General features: G+C 45.9%; 2 protein-coding genes across 4 annotated transcripts; both read right to left on the reverse strand.

Moving 5' to 3' along the window:
- Window positions 1-2,870: 2,870 nt before the first annotated feature.
- Window positions 2,871-13,380, reverse strand: cist1 (colon, intestine and stomach enriched 1). 3 transcript variants are annotated; one of them, XM_029001869.1, is made up of 5 exons: window positions 13,244-13,380; window positions 12,185-12,799; window positions 11,684-11,844; window positions 11,333-11,411; window positions 2,871-2,921 (listed from the first exon to the last, which is right to left on the reverse strand). In XM_029001869.1, the coding sequence occupies exons 1-4, from the start codon at window positions 13,302-13,304 to the stop codon at window positions 11,364-11,366; spliced, it is 885 nt and encodes a 294-aa protein (XP_028857702.1). In that variant the 5' UTR covers window positions 13,305-13,380; the 3' UTR covers window positions 2,871-2,921; window positions 11,333-11,363. The 3 variants fall into 3 exon arrangements, with proteins under 3 accessions (XP_028857702.1, XP_028857703.1, XP_028857701.1); XM_029001870.1 differs by having other exon boundaries at window positions 2,905-2,927; XM_029001868.1 differs by lacking the exon at window positions 2,871-2,921 and having other exon boundaries at window positions 10,332-11,411.
- A 194-nt stretch (window positions 13,381-13,574) lies between these two features.
- On the reverse strand, window positions 13,575-18,711 carry LOC114802389 (mpv17-like protein 2). Its single transcript, XM_029001251.1, has 5 exons — window positions 18,370-18,711; window positions 18,113-18,274; window positions 16,902-16,978; window positions 16,687-16,815; window positions 13,575-14,424 (listed from the first exon to the last, which is right to left on the reverse strand). The coding sequence occupies exons 1-5, from the start codon at window positions 18,554-18,556 to the stop codon at window positions 14,314-14,316; spliced, it is 666 nt and encodes a 221-aa protein (XP_028857084.1). The 5' UTR covers window positions 18,557-18,711; the 3' UTR covers window positions 13,575-14,313.
- Between the last annotated feature and the right edge of the window lie 167 nt (window positions 18,712-18,878).

Here is an 18,878-nt window from a genome sequence, read left to right on the forward strand (position 1 = left end):
TTCAAATTTTATTTGTCACATACATAGTCATACACGGTATTATATGCAGTGAAATGCTTTGGCGACTGCTACAGACCGCAGTATTGCAAATATTGCAAGTGTACAATGATTACCAATATGCAAATATTGCAAACATAACCAAATATTACACTTTTATGTCTTTAACATAAAACGTGCAATAGCAAAGTATAAAGTGAAAAAGTGAAAAAAATTTGTGTAAGAGTAAAAAAAAAAAAAAAGAGTAAATAGTTTGTGCAAAAATTCTGGGGGGGATTGAGTCTGGAGTGATTGAAAGTGGAAGTGCTGGAGTGTATTGGAGTTCCATGATATGTTGTGATTGTTGAGAGCTCGAAAAGCCTATGGGAAGAAGCTCCTCCTCATTCTCTCTGTGTTGCACTTCAGGGAGCAGAAGCGCTTCCCTGATCGCAGCAGAGAGAACAGTCCATTGTTGGGGTGGTTGAACTCCTTCATCTTCCTGGCCCTGGTCCAGCACCGCTTGCAGTAGTTCTGTGTCTTGATGCAAATCCGCCCATCCACCTTGCCACCTGCAGATCACAATAAAAAAATGGACCCCTCTGTCACTCATGAAGACAGCCCTTGATTGGTCACAGCCCCTTTGAAGTCTGCCACGGCTACCAGCCTGCCCACCAGGTACTGGCAGATGGGATCCCCTTTTCTCGGATGTTGATCCGGAACTGCAAATGGGCCTGGACTTAAGTGCAGTCCACCATCCTGGTGGCCACACGCTGCTCCCCAATATGACTGACACCATTCAAGATGGCCACGGTTCCAGGGGGGGAAAAGGGTATGGCTCTCCATGTAGGACCTCCATCTCCACACTGAGTGACACAAACTGATGCCCTGGTTTACTGGCCCTTTTCCAGATCACTAGCCGAATCAATCTAGTCACCTGCCGCCCTCAACTCCCTCCCTCCATTCGGGTGCATTGTGTCTTTTACATAAGTCGGTTGAAGCCTTTCATCACCTCCCCTCTCCATTTGCCAGCTCTGGATCCGCCGCCTCCTCAGCTCATCAACTAGTTTTCTGTATCTGGGGGAGAACAAACTACCTACCCACCCAGTGCTTTTGGGTTGGTGTGCCATTATTTCTGACACCTACACATTGTAAACAAGTTTAAAATGAGAGGTTGAACAATTCGTTCACGTTTTTTTTCGTTCGTGTCTTTATGTTGACTCACGACCCCTGGCAGTTTGGGGTACATGGAAATGGGAATTAGGGATTGGATTTTGTGATGAGTGGTGGCAGGTTAAGTGAAAGTGAAGTGATTGTCATTGTGATACACAGCAGCACAGCACATGCTGAAATTTGTCCTCTGCATTTAACCCATCACCATTAGTGAGCAGTGGGCAGCCATGACAGGTGCCCGGGAGCAGTGTGTGGGGACAGTGCTTGGCTCAGTGGCACCTTGGCAGATCGGGATTTGAACCAGCAACCTTTTGATTACGGGCCACTTCCTTAACTGCTAGGCCACCACTGCCCCAATAGGATCAGCTCAACCTCCTCCTGTTCCAATTTGATGCAGATCTAAATTAAGATTCTGGAAACACACTGCTTTGGCCATTTGGTGACCAGTAAAATTGAGAAATCCATATGTAGCATATGGCTACACTTTAGAAAGGGGCAGGCTTTCTGCAGGTTTAAGGAATCCAAATTTAAGAGTTTTTAAAGACTTTTTTAATGCCACTTTCATAAAATTTTAGACCCTGAAGCGAGGTTACATTTGTCCAAGGGCCAGAGATTTTCTCAGCAGACCTTGTGAGGGTCAAATGCTATAGATAATACATTTGTAGATAGTCCAAGAGGTCAGTTATTTTTTAAATTGGTCACTTTAGGTACCTTCTTTAACCTGCAGATTCTTTACATGTCTGAACATTATCCCATTATCTCATCACTGAATCAGAATTGTATTTATTGGGCAAGTATGTGGCAAAGACTGGGCAAAGAATATTCATGAGGCAATGATGTATATATTTTAACCTTTAAATGAAGTTATGGAAAATGCTCCATGTGTGGACAAAACTGAAACAAATGTGGATGCTGGACTCCTTTTCTGATGGCATTGCTCTCCATCAGAAATTCCAGCTAATGGAGCTGTCAGTAAGCAGCAGTTTAAAGTTTGAGCTGACAAAAGTAAAATTAGGATCTTTTTGGATCACAGCGTCAAAAGTGCACATCACCAATCAATCACTCACCAGTTTTTTTCAGAGAAGTAATTTTTGCACAAGACCTAAGGATGATGAATCCTGTGGGGGGGGGGGGGGGGGGGGGGGGGGGGCTGTCCATTAGATGGCGACAAAGGCCACGATGCTTCCATTTTTTGATAACATTGCCTACTTTGATGTTGAAAAGATCCTCATAGTGAGGATTGAGTGTTACCACTCAAACAACAACAACAACAACATCAACAACATTTATTTCTTATATAGCCCAAAATCACATACAGTATGTGTCAATGGGCTTTGACAGGCCCTACAGTTGACACCCCCCACACTTGACCCTTCTGCACACAAGGAAAAACTCCACACAAAAAACTCTAGGAGAGAGAAAAAAAGAAAGGAAGAAACCTTGGGAAGGAGTGATACAGAGAGGGACCCCCTTCCAGGGTAGAGTGAGCCTGCAAATGGTGTCAGTGCAGGGTTGGGGATGATATAATAATAAGTCCTACAGTTGTAGGGTTGGAGAAGTCCAGGATGTAGTCAGTGTCATGGTCTAGATTACGTGTCCATAATGATGTTACTGGTCCATTTGAAGATCCCTATAGCTGTAGTTGTAACGGTGGTGGTGGCTGTGGTGACCCTCTGGTTTGTTTCATGGTATGTCCTTGTTAAGCAGTTGTCAGGAACCAGGATTTATTTGCTGGTCTCTTCACTGGGGTCTGCCAGTAGTCTGGGTGCTTGATTCTGTGTCTCGGAGAAAAACAAACAGAGGGTTTACATTTACATTTAGCAGTTTTATCCAAAGCAACAGGCTTTTTTAAAGTACACTATGCATTTTCCAGACAAAGAAAATACTTTTTACATTTAATATTAAAGCTGAACATCCATTTGCTTGCTTAAAAAGAACAATGGCCAAGTCATGTCCACAGGCATCATGTATAGATTTTTCAAGAACTACAGACTGTCACGTCCGTGCCGGATCCGCCCCCCCCAACACGCTCACCCTCCCCAGAGTATTAGACTGTGTGTCCGTGTCTGCGTGTCATGTCGTGTAGCCGCGGGTGCCCGGGTAAGTCCCAATTCCCTAGTGTGCACGGGGCGTGTCCCTTATCACAGTCCTGGGTCGTGGGTTCCTCAACACATTCCCTCTCCAGGCTCCTTCGGCACGGCTAGTGATCCTCACGGGCTAACGAGCGTCAGGTGCGGCTGGTTTAGTCTAATCCGCCTCATTATAAAAGACCCGTGTGATCCAGAGTCTACAGAGCGATTCTCCAACGCGACTACCGGAGTCTGAGCCCCCTTTGTGTCTGTCGAGTGTGTTCGTCGAGTGTGTTCGTGTGTACGAACGCCCCAGACCCCTGCGGAGTCTCACGAACCTGCCTGGCCGTTTGTGCAGGAGCGCTCGTGAGGAGGACCCCGCCGACGCGCGCCGCACCAGCCCGAGGGTCGAGTGGGACTCCGCCCCTTCCCTCGGTTCAGCGCAAGGCGCCGTGGTTTTGTTCTTTGGATTTTTGACCTTTTTTCCCTGACGTACTTTTGTTTTTGTAAATAAACTGTTTTCCCCTTGTCACCCCGCCATCCGTCATTTTTCCCAAGCAAGACTCCGGCGTGACAGAAGAATCGCTCTCTCTCTCATGATGGATGGCTCATCAGTGCCCCTGCCGCCGGATTACCCCCCCCCCCCACCACCCTGGAGGAAGTGGTGGCCGCACATCACCACCAGTTGGGTAGGCTAACCCACTCCCTGGCAGAAGTGGTGGCACAGCGGGATCAGATCGCGGCGCTCACCACAGCAGTCCAGCAGCTGCTGGCCCAGCCCCCCAGTGGAGCGCCCCCCCCCTTAGCTCCCACCCCCCACCTTCCAGGAGAAGGCCCTCGGGTTCCAGAGCCCCCCCTTCGCCGGGTCGCTAGTCTTCCAGAGCGATATTCCGGTGACCCCGCAGAGTGTAAGAACTTTTTACTGGGGTGTGACTTATACTTTGCGGACGTCACCGGGCTCACGGACCATCAAAAGATTAGTACCATGCTGCAAAGACTATCCGGGCCGGCTCTGGATTGGGGCGGGGCCCTCTGGAGAAAGGGGGGCGAAGAGGTGAGGACTTATGAGAATTTTATACACCACTTTAAGGTGGTGTTTGATCAGTCGGAGCAGGGGCGGTCCGTGGGACAGCGCCTCCACACCATCCAGCAGGGCAGGTCTACCGCGAGAGAATATGCTCTCCGATTCCGGGTCCTGGCAGCAGAGAGTGGTTGGGGGGAGGACGCGCTGCTGACCATGTTCCGGGCCGGCCTGGCGCCCGAAATTCAGCTAGAGATGGCGTGTCGGGACGCTGGGCGGGGCCTGGATGAAGTTATAGACCTTGCCATCAACCTGGACGCCCACCTTCGTGAGAGGCGCCCAAGGCGCTCCCCCCAGCGTGCTCCAAGGTCTGCAGTGGTCCGGGAGGAGGGCACAGTCAGGTCCCGGTTCGGAGCGACGAGAGGTGACAGGCGTTCACCATCCCCGGAGGCGATGCAGGTCGCCACGGCCAGTGTGGAGCGGGAGGAGAGGAGGCGGCGTCTCTGGACCGGGGCGTGTCTTCGCTGTGGGAGTCCAGCTCACTGGAGGGACAGCTGCCCACAGCGCCCCCGATCAGAGGGGCAAGCAAGAAAGGTTCTCTCCCCCAATGACAATGGACAATTTCTTATACAAGTGTCTGTGTGTGTTCCTGACCATCCTTGTGTTTCTCTCCCTGCTCTTGTAGACTCCGGATCAGCGGGTAATTTCATCGCACGGTCTGTTGTGTCTACTTGTCATATCCCTACCCATCCTCTGCAGTCCCCTGTTTCGGTACAAGCCCTGGACGGGCGACCGTTAGGGGACGAACCCTTATCCATAGCAACCGACCCCCTTTTTGTTTCCATTCCCCCGTTTCATGTGGAGAAAATGTCATTTATGGTTCTACCCCAGTCCCCCCACCAACTAATATTAGGTCTGCCCTGGTTACGTACACACAACCCTCACATAAACTGGAACACTCACACCATTTTGTCATGGTCCCCTACATGTACGTCCCGGTGTTTTGTTCCACCCACCCCTGTGCACGCGACGACGGTCGAAAGCCCGCGGGCACAGGAAGCGCACGCCATTCCCCCCGAATTTCAGGATTTGCACGAGGCCTTCTCTGTTGATAAGGCGATGTGTCTACCGCCGCACCGTCCATGGGATTGCGCGATCGACCTCCTGCCAGGGAAAACCCCTCCTCGGTCTCGTATTTACTCATTGTCTGAACCTGAACAGCGGGCAATGGAGGAATATGTTGCCGAGGCCCTGCGTCAGGGTTATATTAGGCGTTCACGCTCTCCCGCCTCCGCCAGTTTCTTTTTTGTGAAGAAGAAGGACGGGGGTCTGCGCCCATGCATTGACTATCGTGGGCTTAATGAGATCACGAGGATGTATTCCTACCCTCTTCCACTGATCCCCGTTACCATCGAGCGACTCCGGGGGGCGACCTTCTTCACGAAGCTCGACCTCCGGAGTGCCTACAATCTGGTGCGTGTTCGAGCGGGAGACGAATGGAAAACGGCATTCAGCACCACGTCGGGGCATTACGAGTATAGGGTGATGCCCTACGGACTTGCGAATGCTCCGGCCGTTTTCCAGGGGTTCGTGAACGACGTCCTCCGAGACATGCTGGATAGGTTTGTAGTAGTGTATATTGATGACATCTTGGTGTTCTCCAAAACCCGTAAGGAACACCTCCAGCATGTGAGGGCGGTCCTCTCCCGCTTGCTTACGCATCAGTTGTATGTGAAGGCTGAGAAGTGCTCCTTCTTCATGAAGGAGGTGACATTTCTGGGGTATCACATAAGCTCAGCGGGAATCGCTATGGAGGAACCTAAGGTAACGGCGGTGACTGAGTGGTCGGAGCCCACGTCTATCAAAGGGCTGCAGCGCTTTCTGGGGTTTGCCAATTACTACCGTCGATTCATCAGAAATTACAGTACTGTGGCAGCGCCGCTCACATCCCTCCTCCGGGGGCATCCAAAGACGTTACAGTGGACCGGTGCTGCAAAAGAGGCGTTCTGCGCCCTGAAGGAGCGGTTCGTCACAGCACCGGTTCTACAAATTCCCGACCCGACGAAGCCGTTCGTTGTGGAGGTGGATGCCTCGGAGGTGGGATTGGGGGCGGTACTGTCACAGTATCATGGTAACCCCGGGAAGCTTCACCCGTGCGCCTTCTATTCGCGAAGATTGACGGAGGCCGAAATTAATTATGATGTGGGAAACCGGGAACTGTTGGCCGTACGGGCAGCGTTGGGGGAGTGGCGCCACCTGCTTGAGGGAGCGCAACATCCCTTCGAAGTTATTACTGATCACCGGAACCTGGAATACATCCGGCAGGCGAAACGCATGAACTCTCGTCAGGCTCGGTGGACTTTGTTTTTCTCCCGTTTCTCATTTAAAATTACCTACCGGCCCGGGAAGCTAAACGGGAGAGCGGACGCACTCTCCCGGCAGTATTCTGCAGGCGAGGTCCCTAAAGAACCTGCCCCCATTCTACCCCCTTCCATGATTGTTGCCCCGGTCATGTGGGACCTTGACGAGGAGATCATTCAGGAGACCCGGAATCACCCGGCTCCTCCTGGATGTCCTCCAGAGCGAACATATGTACCGGAGCGCTTTCGTGGGAGGGTGATAGAATGGGCCCATACGACACCAGCTACTGGCCATCCGGGCATTCGCAGAACGGGAGAAGTGGTGGCCAGGAAGTATTGGTGGCCCTCGTTACAGAAAGATGTGCAGACCAGTGTCTCCTCCTGTACTGTTTGTGCCACCACAAAGAGTCCACGTAGCCTACCCGCCGGGAAATTAGTGCCTCTTCCCATACCAGAAAGACCGTGGTCCCACATAGCAGTGGATTTCGTGACGGATCTGCCGGTTTCGAAAGGCTACACTACGGTTCTGGTGGTCGTGGATCGATTCTCGAAGGGGTGTAAATTTATACCATTTCGCTCCCTCCCTTCTGCCCTCCAGGTGGCCGAGGCCCTTTTCCAACATCTCTTTCGGGTCTATGGCATCCCGGAGGATATCCTCTCTGACCGAGGCCCCCAATTCACCTCCCGGGTGTGGAAGGCATTTTTTAGGAGGCTGGGGGTTGCGGTGAGTCTCACCTCGGGGTATCACCCACAGTCCAACGGACAGGCAGAGAGGATGGTGCAGGAGTTAAGCAGGTTCTTAAGGGCGTACTGCCAGTACACCCAACACGATTGGGCAGAGTACCTCGTGTGGGCAGAATACGCCCAGAACTCCCTGCGTCACTCTGCCACGGGTCTGACTCCTTTCCAGTGCCTGCTTGGACGCCAGCCTCCTCTGTGTCCCTGGGATGGGGAACAGTCTGGGGTGGCTCGAGTGGATGAGTGGTTTCGGCGGGCTGAGCAGGTCTGGGAAGGAGCTCATACTGCCTTGCGGTCAGCGGTTCATCGCTTCAAAGTCCAAGCTGACCGTCGGCGGCGGACTGCGCCTGTTATCAGAGAAGGTGACCGGGTCTGGCTCTCCACGAGGGACCTGCGCCTCAAACTCCCCTGCACCAAACTCACCTCGCGATTTATCGGCCCCTTCCTTGTTGTGTCCCAAGTAAACCCAGTAACATTTAAACTGAAACTCCCCTCAGATCTTCGCATTCATCCTGTGTTCCATGTTTCCCTACTTAGGCCAGTCACGAGGGGACCCTTGCACTCGGACGACGCGGACGTGACTCCCCCAGTGGCAGTAGAGGTGGCTGGTGCCCCTGCCTACAAGGTCCGGAGGCTCCTAAATTCTCGGAGGCGGGGAGGGGTCTTGCAGTACTTGGTGGACTGGGAAGGTTATGGTCCGGAGGAGCGGAGTTGGGTACCAGCCGGGGATGTGCTGGATCCGGGATTGGTGGAAGAATTCCATCGAGCCCGGCCCGGCCGCCCAGCCCCGCGGCCGAGGGGCCGACCTCCCGGTTCATCACAGTCCTCGCGCCCACGCCCACGATCAGTGAGAGGGCGTCGCTTCCGGGTCGGAAGCGTGCCTGGAGAGGGGGGTACTGTCACGTCCGTGCCGGATCCGCCCCCCCCAACACGCTCACCCTCCCCAGAGTATTAGACTGTGTGTCCGTGTCTGCGTGTCATGTCGTGTAGCCGCGGGTGCCCGGGTAAGTCCCAATTCCCTAGTGTGCACGGGGCGTGTCCCTTATCACAGTCCTGGGTCGTGGGTTCCTCAACACATTCCCTCTCCAGGCTCCTTCGGCACGGCTAGTGATCCTCACGGGCTAACGAGCGTCAGGTGCGGCTGGTTTAGTCTAATCCGCCTCATTATAAAAGACCCGTGTGATCCAGAGTCTACAGAGCGATTCTCCAACGCGACTACCGGAGTCTGAGCCCCCTTTGTGTCTGTCGAGTGTGTTCGTCGAGTGTGTTCGTGTGTACGAACGCCCCAGACCCCTGCGGAGTCTCACGAACCTGCCTGGCCGTTTGTGCAGGAGCGCTCGTGAGGAGGACCCCGCCGACGCGCGCCGCACCAGCCCGAGGGTCGAGTGGGACTCCGCCCCTTCCCTCGGTTCAGCGCAAGGCGCCGTGGTTTTGTTCTTTGGATTTTTGACCTTTTTTCCCTGACGTACTTTTGTTTTTGTAAATAAACTGTTTTCCCCTTGTCACCCCGCCATCCGTCATTTTTCCCAAGCAAGACTCCGGCGTGACACAGACAATGAACTGCAATTTTTTCAGGTGTTTTCATGGGGTGAACCTAGTGGGTAACACACCAGAAGACCCAGGTTCAAATCTCACTTAATCCCATGTGTCTCTGAGCATGATACTTAACCCTAAATTGCTTTGGGTTGACTGTCCCTGTTATTACTAATGTAAGCTGCTCTGGATAAGGGTGACTGATAAATACTTTAAATGTAAATGTAAGTGTCAGTACAGAATCTTAGTATCCTTCTAACATTGCTGTTTTACCGAGTTTGTTCTTCTAGTTGGAGAGGCTATGGATTCTACTAAAATGCATTGTGCAATGTCCAGCGTAGCAGTAACAGATTGCAGGGTAGTGATTAAATAAGCAACAACAGTGAACATTTAGATAGTTGGGGTGTGAGGTGTGGTGACTTGTCCTGGTGTTGTTTTCAAGGTTACCCCTTTAAAAAAAAAATCGGCTAATTTGTCAGCGCACCAACTTACGTAAAATAGGACACACCATGCAACATGTAGTGTATAAAACCCACAGTTTGAGAAAATGTGTGACTTATTTTCGAGGGAAGGGTGAATGTTCAGTGTTAATCCTTCACTGAATGTACTGTGGGGGATCACTCACTGAGCCCAATTTACCAAGTAGACCAGTTAAATAGCATTCCACAGGACAGGATGCTTGAAAGATCATGATTTCTAAAAAGTTTATTTTTACAAATGTGTTTGTTAAATGAACACAGACACAATACACAACACTCGGTTCAGGAAGTTGCAGGCTCCTCCTGCCAAGCACTGAATTCAGGGAACAAATCCTTTGAACAGTTTTTTTAGTGACCTGATTTTGAAGTTTCAGTACATCTAAAAGAACTGGCGTGCACATCACTACTTGGAACACCCAATATGGCATTGATTAGATGCATGGGGTGAGGTTGATTGTACGGCATTGTGGCCATTGATCACCATTTTCTAAAACTGTTGCGTAAAAACATTGTTTATAATATAATAATAACACTGTATGCCATACTGCTATACTTAATTTAACCATTTAAACATATAAAGGGCTTTGACCTTTTCTTGTCCATCTTCCATTGATGTTATTTCTGCACATCAGTAACAACACAGCTCCTGTATCACACAGTATTCACAGCTCCTCATTCGAATTGTCTGTTCCAGCTTAAATACTGCAGGCTGCAAAACTATTAGTTTTACACTGAAATGTCCATATTCATCATAAATCTATTGGCACATGAGCAAAGTTCCCAGGTCAATTTTACAATGAAAAATGTTTTGGGCCATAAAGTTATTAATTGATACTATTTCTACACACCCTATTTTACCGTTAACAAGTGAGTTTTCAGTGGCCCAGTTTTGTAAGAAAATGCCATTCATCAGTGAAAACAGTGTTGGGCCAGACAGGTAACACTTAGTTCAGGATGTTGAGAGGGCACAGAGATCATCACCATATGCAGATTTAAAACATTCTTTATTTCTGAAACAGATTTCCTAGCTGTAAGGGCAGCTATAGGGCAGCATGGGTGCACATGCAAAAAAAATAAAATGCAGATGCCCGTAATGCCACCCCCACCATGATGCTGCCCTGGGCAACAACCAATGTCGACTGTATCAAAAACCACCGCTGGTCATATTGGTTGGATCTGATTTTTGCGAGGGTCATGACACCCTTAACCACCCTTATGTCCATGGCGCTAAGCACGGATCGGCATGGGTGCACCTGTTTTATGAATCAGACGTGGAACTTGGTTCTATGATTTTTACACCCAAATATACTGATAAATGAGGCCCACTGTGTTTTTGGATTGGTAGGCATTTTGACCAACGCAGGACCAAAAACTAGACTAAGTCTCAATGGGTTTTTTCATAACACAATTTATTGCTGAATTGAACAACATTGCCCAGGTCTCCCGTAATGGGAGCATGGCTAATGAGGATCCGGCCCTTATCTCAGCAGGTATGAAATGAAGCACGTGGCTGCATTAAGACACAGTTAATCATTTCTGAAGGAGAGGCACTCTGGGAGAGCAGTTAATGGCCTGTGTCCAATTGAGTTTTTGAAAGGACAAATTACTTGTTTTGGGATGGTGAGAACTGAATTGCATTAATATGTGCCTTTCCCTGACTTTCACTAAAATAGTGAAATATGAATTAAATAATTATTAAAATAACAATTCTTTTTTTATATAAATAAATCTGCAGCTACTCACTTGGAGTAAATGGGTAATGTGTAATGTATAGCTCTTAAAGCTATATGTAGCTATGAACCAGCAGGTCAGTTTGAGTGCGCACCAGTAAATTTACTGTAACTTGACAGGAATTCTTATTGCATAGTTTTGTTTCAAATGTAATAAAATATAGTCCTTCATTTAAAGAAAGATTAAAATGACCCTAATCATAAATAAAAAAATTATCTAATGTCTGGCTTCTGAGACAAACAAACATGTTCTTACAGATTTTAATGGGCAGACTGAGAAAACTTTCTTATTTTGGAGGGTAATGTGCAAAAGGGGATTCTTCATTCATCTTGCCCTGAAACAGAGAGAAAACAGTGGTGGATTCAGCTTGCATAGACATATTTGATATGATTTTGAGGACCTAGATTAACATTAACTAATGTTACCTTTTAGTTAAAACCCTAAAACCCCTCTGAAATATTTTTATATAAACATTTCTAGTGGACAAGCAAATATTTTGTTTTCATGTCTTTATGACGGTAACAATATACAGTAAATACCTGACACAGTCGCTGTGTGTGTGTGTCCTGTGTTTGTAAAACAGGGCGTTGGTCAAATTAAACTCACCATTGGCAAATTGTCCAACCTTTCAAACTTCGGCCCTCTGGATCTTATAGCCTTAGCAACACCGACACCCAGCAGCAGGATCAGTATGATGACAAAAATACACAGCACAGCCACCAGGCCTGGGTTATTGGCCAGAGATTCGCTTCCATTCAAATTCTGAACTGAACAGTGATGAAACAGACAACAGCAGCACTTCAAACACTTGGCCTGCCCCCATACACTGACCAGAAAAAATAAAAGGGCCACACATTTAATTAAAACACTTGCTTCACTTTTGATTAAATGAAGCAGTTTCATATGAAGCTCAACTATGTCTTTTTTGGCCCTTAAATTAATCCCAACTGTAGTCATTATGTGTGAATGGGATTATCGAATAAAAAAAATTGCAGCTCTGGAACAATTTGATTTTAATTAAAATTATTGTCAGCAGTAGATACTGAGGGCACCACAAAGTCTATGATCCGTTACCAGTATTACTGTGTTCTGTATTATGAATTAAACCTGTGCTGGAGGGTGTGATGTTGGCTCCTGGAGTTTTGGGGGCGGTGGGCAGGCTACTGCTGTTAGTAACCAGCACTGAGGTGCTGTGGGTGGCACTGGAGGTCTGTGTGGCTGTAGGAAGTGTTGAACCGGTGGCAGTGGTGTTGTCTGTGTGGTTTGCGCTGGTGATGGGCTTCTCAGTCACACCAGAGGTGTGAGATATCTCAATAATTTCCTGTGGTGTTGATGATACCATGGTCGTTAAAGATATGACAGATTCTCTTGTTGATGCTGTGGATTTGGGGGATTTTGTCATTGATGCTGTGGATTTTGTTGATTCCATTGTTGATGCTGTGGATTTTGTTGATTCTGTCGTTGATGCTGTGGATTTTGGGGATTCTGTCATTGATGCTGTGGATTTTGTTGATTCCATTGTTGATGCTGTGGATTTTGTTGATTCTGTCGTTGATGCTGTGGATTTTGGGGATTCTGTCATTGATGCTGTGGATTTTGTTGATTCCATTGTTGATGCTGTGGATTTTGTTGATTCTGTCGTTGATGCTGTGGATTTTGGGGATTCTGTCGTTGATGTAGATTTTGTTGATTCTGTCATTGATGCTGTAAATTTTGATGATTCTGTTGGAGATTGTTTATTTTTTTAACATGCCACAGGGATTTGGGCCAAATGTAAAAGCAAATCCTTTAGTTATTCCCATGCTGTTATTAAAAGTTGCATAACCAATTTTAATGAGATCCTTCAGGAGAATTGAGCATTTACAGAAGTAAACTGAAAATTATTGTTTCAGCATTAAAATAATGGGGTCTCCCACAGTATTATTATATATAAAATAGCCTGACCACAGCTCAGCTCTATCTTCACCTAATGCAACCTTTGCATCAAGCTGCTCCTCCAAAGACAAGGTTGTTTATGAACACTTAGCTTTCTGAAATAAGCACCAAGCCTGGCTGTAGATCAGCTTAGTCCATTGCAACACCCATGGACGTCTCTCCAGGGCCTGCAGCTCTACTCTTTCCATTGACCTGCATTCCTAGAAAAGGCCTTGAAAAGTGTATCCTTACCTTGTGAGAACACCACGGCGATGGCAAAAAGAGAAACAATGATGGGTGCTAGGCGCGCCATGTTGCAAGAGGCAGAAGGAATGAAAGCACCTGCTTATCAGTGTACCAACGTGCTGAAAGCACATCCTAGACTACAGGATATGGCTGATCCGTGGGGGAGTGGCCTCCTTGCTGCATTATAGACAGGCCTGGACACTGTTTGAACAATGTTGTTTGCCAAACAGTAAAGCAGCCCCACACATAATAAAAGTGTGCCTCAGTTACGCAGGGAATTAAGCACTTCTAGCATAATGCAGGACACTACTTGAAACACACACAAAATGAACAAAAGTCTCATAAACATCTTCTTTAATTAAAAACAAACAGCCTGTACCAATGTCATTGTACAGTCATGTCAAAGGCACTCCAACCGATTAGTCTAGATTTCCATAAAAACCAGTCAAAGACTGATTAGTAATTACATACAAATTTTAAGAAAATAATTTATGTTAAATAAGGTAGGGAAAACGTCATACTTTAAACATTAAGATTTCACATTGACATCACAAGTTCACTAGGATGATCCACTGAAGGGAGAGGGGGGTTGGTTCCCAACCTTCTATACATTCAACCTGCCTTTTACATCATTAGGTTGCTCTTAATTAAACAAATGATAGAAAAGCTCTCTGTCAGGGATGCCTCCAGGAACAGGATTAGAAGAACATGCAGGGCATCCCGTTATGGGTGGCAGAACATATTCTCACAGACCAATTAAAAAAAATACAGAAAATGATGAAAAGATGACGATAGGAAACAATAGGAACCAGCAGCATGTTACATAAGACTGACAAGCTGCATAACTTGTGGTTGACAGGCAAAATAATTCACATTCCATTGATGGTCCAAACCTCCAACATCATCCCTGATAATTTTACTCAGCATTTACTCATCTAGAGTAGTATAATCAGATCTGATGATCTGAAGTTGAATGGAATGTGGTGAGGTACCTATGTATTGGACCAATCACAGCTGTTGTGATGTAGATACATGACATGACCACAAAGGGTGTGTTGTAGTGAGTACAGTGAAAACTACAACTTTTCCTTCAAGGGCTGTGCTGTTGTTACCATGGGAACTGTTGGCTTGTTACTGTCATCCGTAGACTGAAGTTCAGTGGTCTGTGAGACTTTCTGGTGGTCTTCCTGTAATGATTATAAATGAGAAAAATATTTCCAGGATGTGTGAAATATAGCCCCCTAGAGAGAGAGATTTGCCCTATCCACATGAGAACACTTTTTTTAAAATGGGTTTTCAGTTTCTAAAAAAACTGCATCCATATGGTGACCTCCTGTAAATGGCGCTACCTGGTCTAACCAAAATGCTCTCCATAATTTGCCGTCTAGTTCTCCAGTTATTTCTAATGTTTTTACATTAGAAAAGTGCATCGCAGAAAGGATTTCTTGTAGTTGCTTTATGAGGTTCTGTAGCTGCTGCAGCACAACTGCTGTGTTATCTGCCGTTGTTGTATGTATGACACGTTTGGGGTTATACAGTCCCTGACAAATCTTGTCGCTTGTGTACAAATAGACCTCAAGTGCCGCTGAAATACATTTCTAATCAAGATTTCTAATCAAACGGCTCATTTTATTCCCAACAGCTTTTCTAATAATGTTTAGGTGCAAAACCAAACTGTCCAAAAATATTGTAATATTCAAAGCCCATTGAGTCCATTTTTGCAAAGACGTAAGTGTTTTCGCCTTGTCATATGAGCTTCACCTGTGACTAATAATGGATCAGTTAGGTCTCAGGTATGTATAAAAGGAACCCCAGTACACTTGACCTTCACATCAACTTCAACTAGACCTATGCAAAACATGCCTAAGATTCACCCTGAGAATAAAGTGTTCATTATCAAGAGGCTGAAGACCAAATCTACTGCTGATGTGGCAGACACCTTCAATGTGTCTCAGCGTCAAGTACAGAAGATTAAAAAAAAGATTGGAAGAGACTGGAGACGTTTTTTGACAAGTCCAGGTTAGGCAGACCCCGCAAGACAACTGCTCGAGAGGACCGTTTACTGGCTCAAAAATCCAAGGCCAGCCCATTTTCAATTGCAGCAGAGCTCCACGAGACCTGGTCACCTGAAGTCCCTGTGTCAACCAGAACAGTTTGTCGAATTCTGTCTCAAATGGCCTCCATGGCTGAATCAGTGCCCAGAAGCCAGCACTAAACAAAGACAATTGAATAACCGTGTGACATTTGCCAAGGCCCACAGCCTGCTAAAAGGATGGACGCTGGAAAAGTGGATTTTTCAGATGAATCATCTGTTGAATTACACCACAGTCACTGCAAATATTGCAGGACATCTCCTCTAGCCTGCATGGATCCAAGATTCACCCAGAAAACTGTGAAGTTTGGTGGCGGAAAAATCATGGTCTGGGGTTACATCCTGTATGGGGGTGGGCAAGAGATCTGCAGGGTCGAAGGCAACATCAATAGTCTGAAATACCAAGAATTTTTAGCTACCTTTTATATTCCAAACCATAAAAGAGGCCAAATTTTGCAGCAGGATGGTGCTCCATCACATACTTCCATCTCCACATCAAAGTTCCTCAAGGTGAAGAAGATCAAGATGCTCCAGGATTGATCAGCCCAGTCACCAGACATGAACATAATTGAGCATGTGTGGGATAGGATGAAAGAGGAAGCATGGAAGACGAAACCAAAGAATATTGATGAATTCTGGGAGGCATGCAAGACTGCTTTCTTTGCTATTCCTGATGACTTCATCAATAAATTGTATGAATCCTTGCCAAACCGCATGCATGCAGTCCTTCAAACTCATGGAAGTCATACAAGATATTAAGTTTGGATCTCACAGGACCACTAATTAATTTGCTGACATATTTTGTATTTGCAGTAAATTTGTTCAATTTCTGTATAGGTGAAAAACTTATTATCTTGCCAAAATTTGACCTTTCTGTCTTGATTAAATGATAAATATTTTTTCAGTGAAACAGTCTTTTCAATGTATTAAACATCATTTGGTAGGGTTTTAGCTTTTCATATGAGCTATTTCTAACACCAATTGATTAATTAAAAGTCAGGTTAATAGCAGGTGTTTCTACAAAATAGATAAGCGACAAGAATTTGTCAGGGACTGTAGGTCAGCATTTACACAAAAGAGGCAATTTGCAGTCCACACGGGTAAACAGTCCCCTGAAATGCAGTTTCAGTGTGGATGCAAGACCAGATAATATAAAAAAGATCCTGTTTCAGAAAAAAATGTTTTGTGTAAAAAACTTAATCAGTTGAACAAAAATAATTCAAAAGCTTAACACTAAAAATAATGCAATATTATTATCATTGGGAGTTAATTCTGTTTTTTCTACATGTTGTACCTAAAGGCTATGTATTCTGTCACAGATACAATCATACAAAATGAATAAATCTAGTGTACGTACTCTATGTTTGAGGTAAGACAAGTAGGTGTCCCAGCCCAGAGTGACAGTGTTGACGTAAAGCACCCTGAATCTTGAAGGTACGAAGTAAAAATTTATCATCTGTGTGGGAGGCCACACACACCAATCTGCCTGATGAAATGAAATGGGAGAAAAAAAACAGTCAATAAACAGGAAAAAAACATCTTGACAGCATCTAGGTTAAAATAACTGGTTACCTTGTAGAATTCCCAAAATTTCTCCATGAATTCTGTCCAGCTTCTCACAACACCATGGCCTTCCATCACACCCATTCCTGCAACAATAATTATACAATACATGCCACCATGACAAAGAGATAATGCAACCCCACCACTACAGCAGGGGTGAATAATCTGGGTCATGGAGAGTGGGTGTAGATACATTTTTGCACAACCTTTATATCAACTCAAGCTTTTTTTCCACATTTGGCTGTTTCCACTTTTGGGAGATTTCCCCCAAAATCTGCACCCTGCCCATCCCTCAAGGGACCAGGTTTCATAAACTTGCTCTAAAAACGTACGTGAGCTACTTCTTGATGATACAGATTTCAGACACATATATATATATATATACACATATACTCATTATGCTGTTGCAATGAGAACTACAGAAGTGAATTAACTTCATGTGTAAAGGACATTAAATGAAAAAATGATTACATAGTAAAGACAGAAAACCTTTCTAAATATCAATACTTTTATGAGCAGAATAACTAAACACTAAAATTGTCAATATTTAATTAAGAGCACTTCCCACTGAATAAAGATAAGGATGAAGCCCAGTTTTTATAAAGTGCAATAGATTTGAGCTGAGCATGACTGGACGAGTCAGAAAATACTGTACAGAGATCATTGGCCATTTGGGAGGAGGAATTAATGGCCTCGTTAATGTCTGAACTAACTATACACTTACATATAAGAGATATCATGCAGATATCATGTGTGGTACCAGTTATGACAGGTCACTGAATGGACTGTGAATGAAAACAGTCATAAGCAATAATAGAGAATCATGAATTTTAATCAAAAGTAATCCTCTTTAACTAAAATCTCCAACCTTGACATCTAGAACTATGAACCTGAAATATCCTCATTCATAATTGCATGACTAACATAAATTGCTTGCTTTTTATGTGTGTAAAAATGTAAGTAAAATATTATTTTTTTAAAGCCAGATAAGACCTGAAAATGAATTTGAACACAAATTGTCTTTTGTTACTGAACTGAAGCCATTGTGAACCAGACAATGACAGCAGTCTGCTTATATTGTTAGTCTATTATATAATGAACAACACTTCGGCCCAGATGTCTAATTTTATTTTATTTCTGTGGCCACATATTGACATATTCACTCCCCATATTGAAAATTGGTTGAAATGTCACTCCGTCACATACATACATATCCTTACCCATAAAATACCAGGCACCAAGGACCGGTGATGCAAAAAGCTGGTCTACTAAAACTTTTCTGCAGACAGTAGCCAGAGCTCTCCCAGCATACATCCTGTCAAGCCACTGGTACCAGTGGTGGAGGAAGGGTCCCATGGAGCAGCCCACCGCAAACATCCGGCCTAGGGAGAGGCAGACACACCACTTCACCATGCTTTCACCAAACCGAAAGACGACAGGGCTGTCACGACACGCGTGACTCGGCGCTCAGTCTAACCTGTGCGGTTCCAGTCCCAACGTCTGTCGGGCGTCTTCCGTTTCTCGCGGCTTTGCTGAATAAAATCTCCCACGGCCAACATTCCACCGCCACTCAGAGTATTAGTAACAATCAAGAACCTGCCATTAAACAGAGGCTTCCAATAAAAAGAAATGCGCACAAGGACGTCTTTGCTCCGGGGAATCATAACGAGAGTTTTTTTCGTCTTACTGAAACATAATCAGTAAATTCATACAAACACGTCAGGTGAAACGTTATTGTCGCCGGTGGATAAGAGCAAGGTTAGCTCACGGCGCAAGTTCCTGGAGTTCTGGGGATTCACTTCCGGGTTAACTACTAATATCCCGGTCCCGGGTGCTGGCCGCAGCTTCCAAAATAAAAGTCAAACGCTTCATTCAGAACGTCTGCTGCGTAGTGCACATGGTGGACAGGGCGGGGCCGTCATCATGCCCAAACCCGGACCACGTTTTCCATTGATAATTTATTTGAGGATCATCTTCATATTATTT

This window comes from Denticeps clupeoides, chromosome 13, assembly GCF_900700375.1.
Source record: "Denticeps clupeoides chromosome 13, fDenClu1.1, whole genome shotgun sequence".
Classification (NCBI taxonomy): Eukaryota; Metazoa; Chordata; class Actinopteri; order Clupeiformes; family Denticipitidae; genus Denticeps; species Denticeps clupeoides.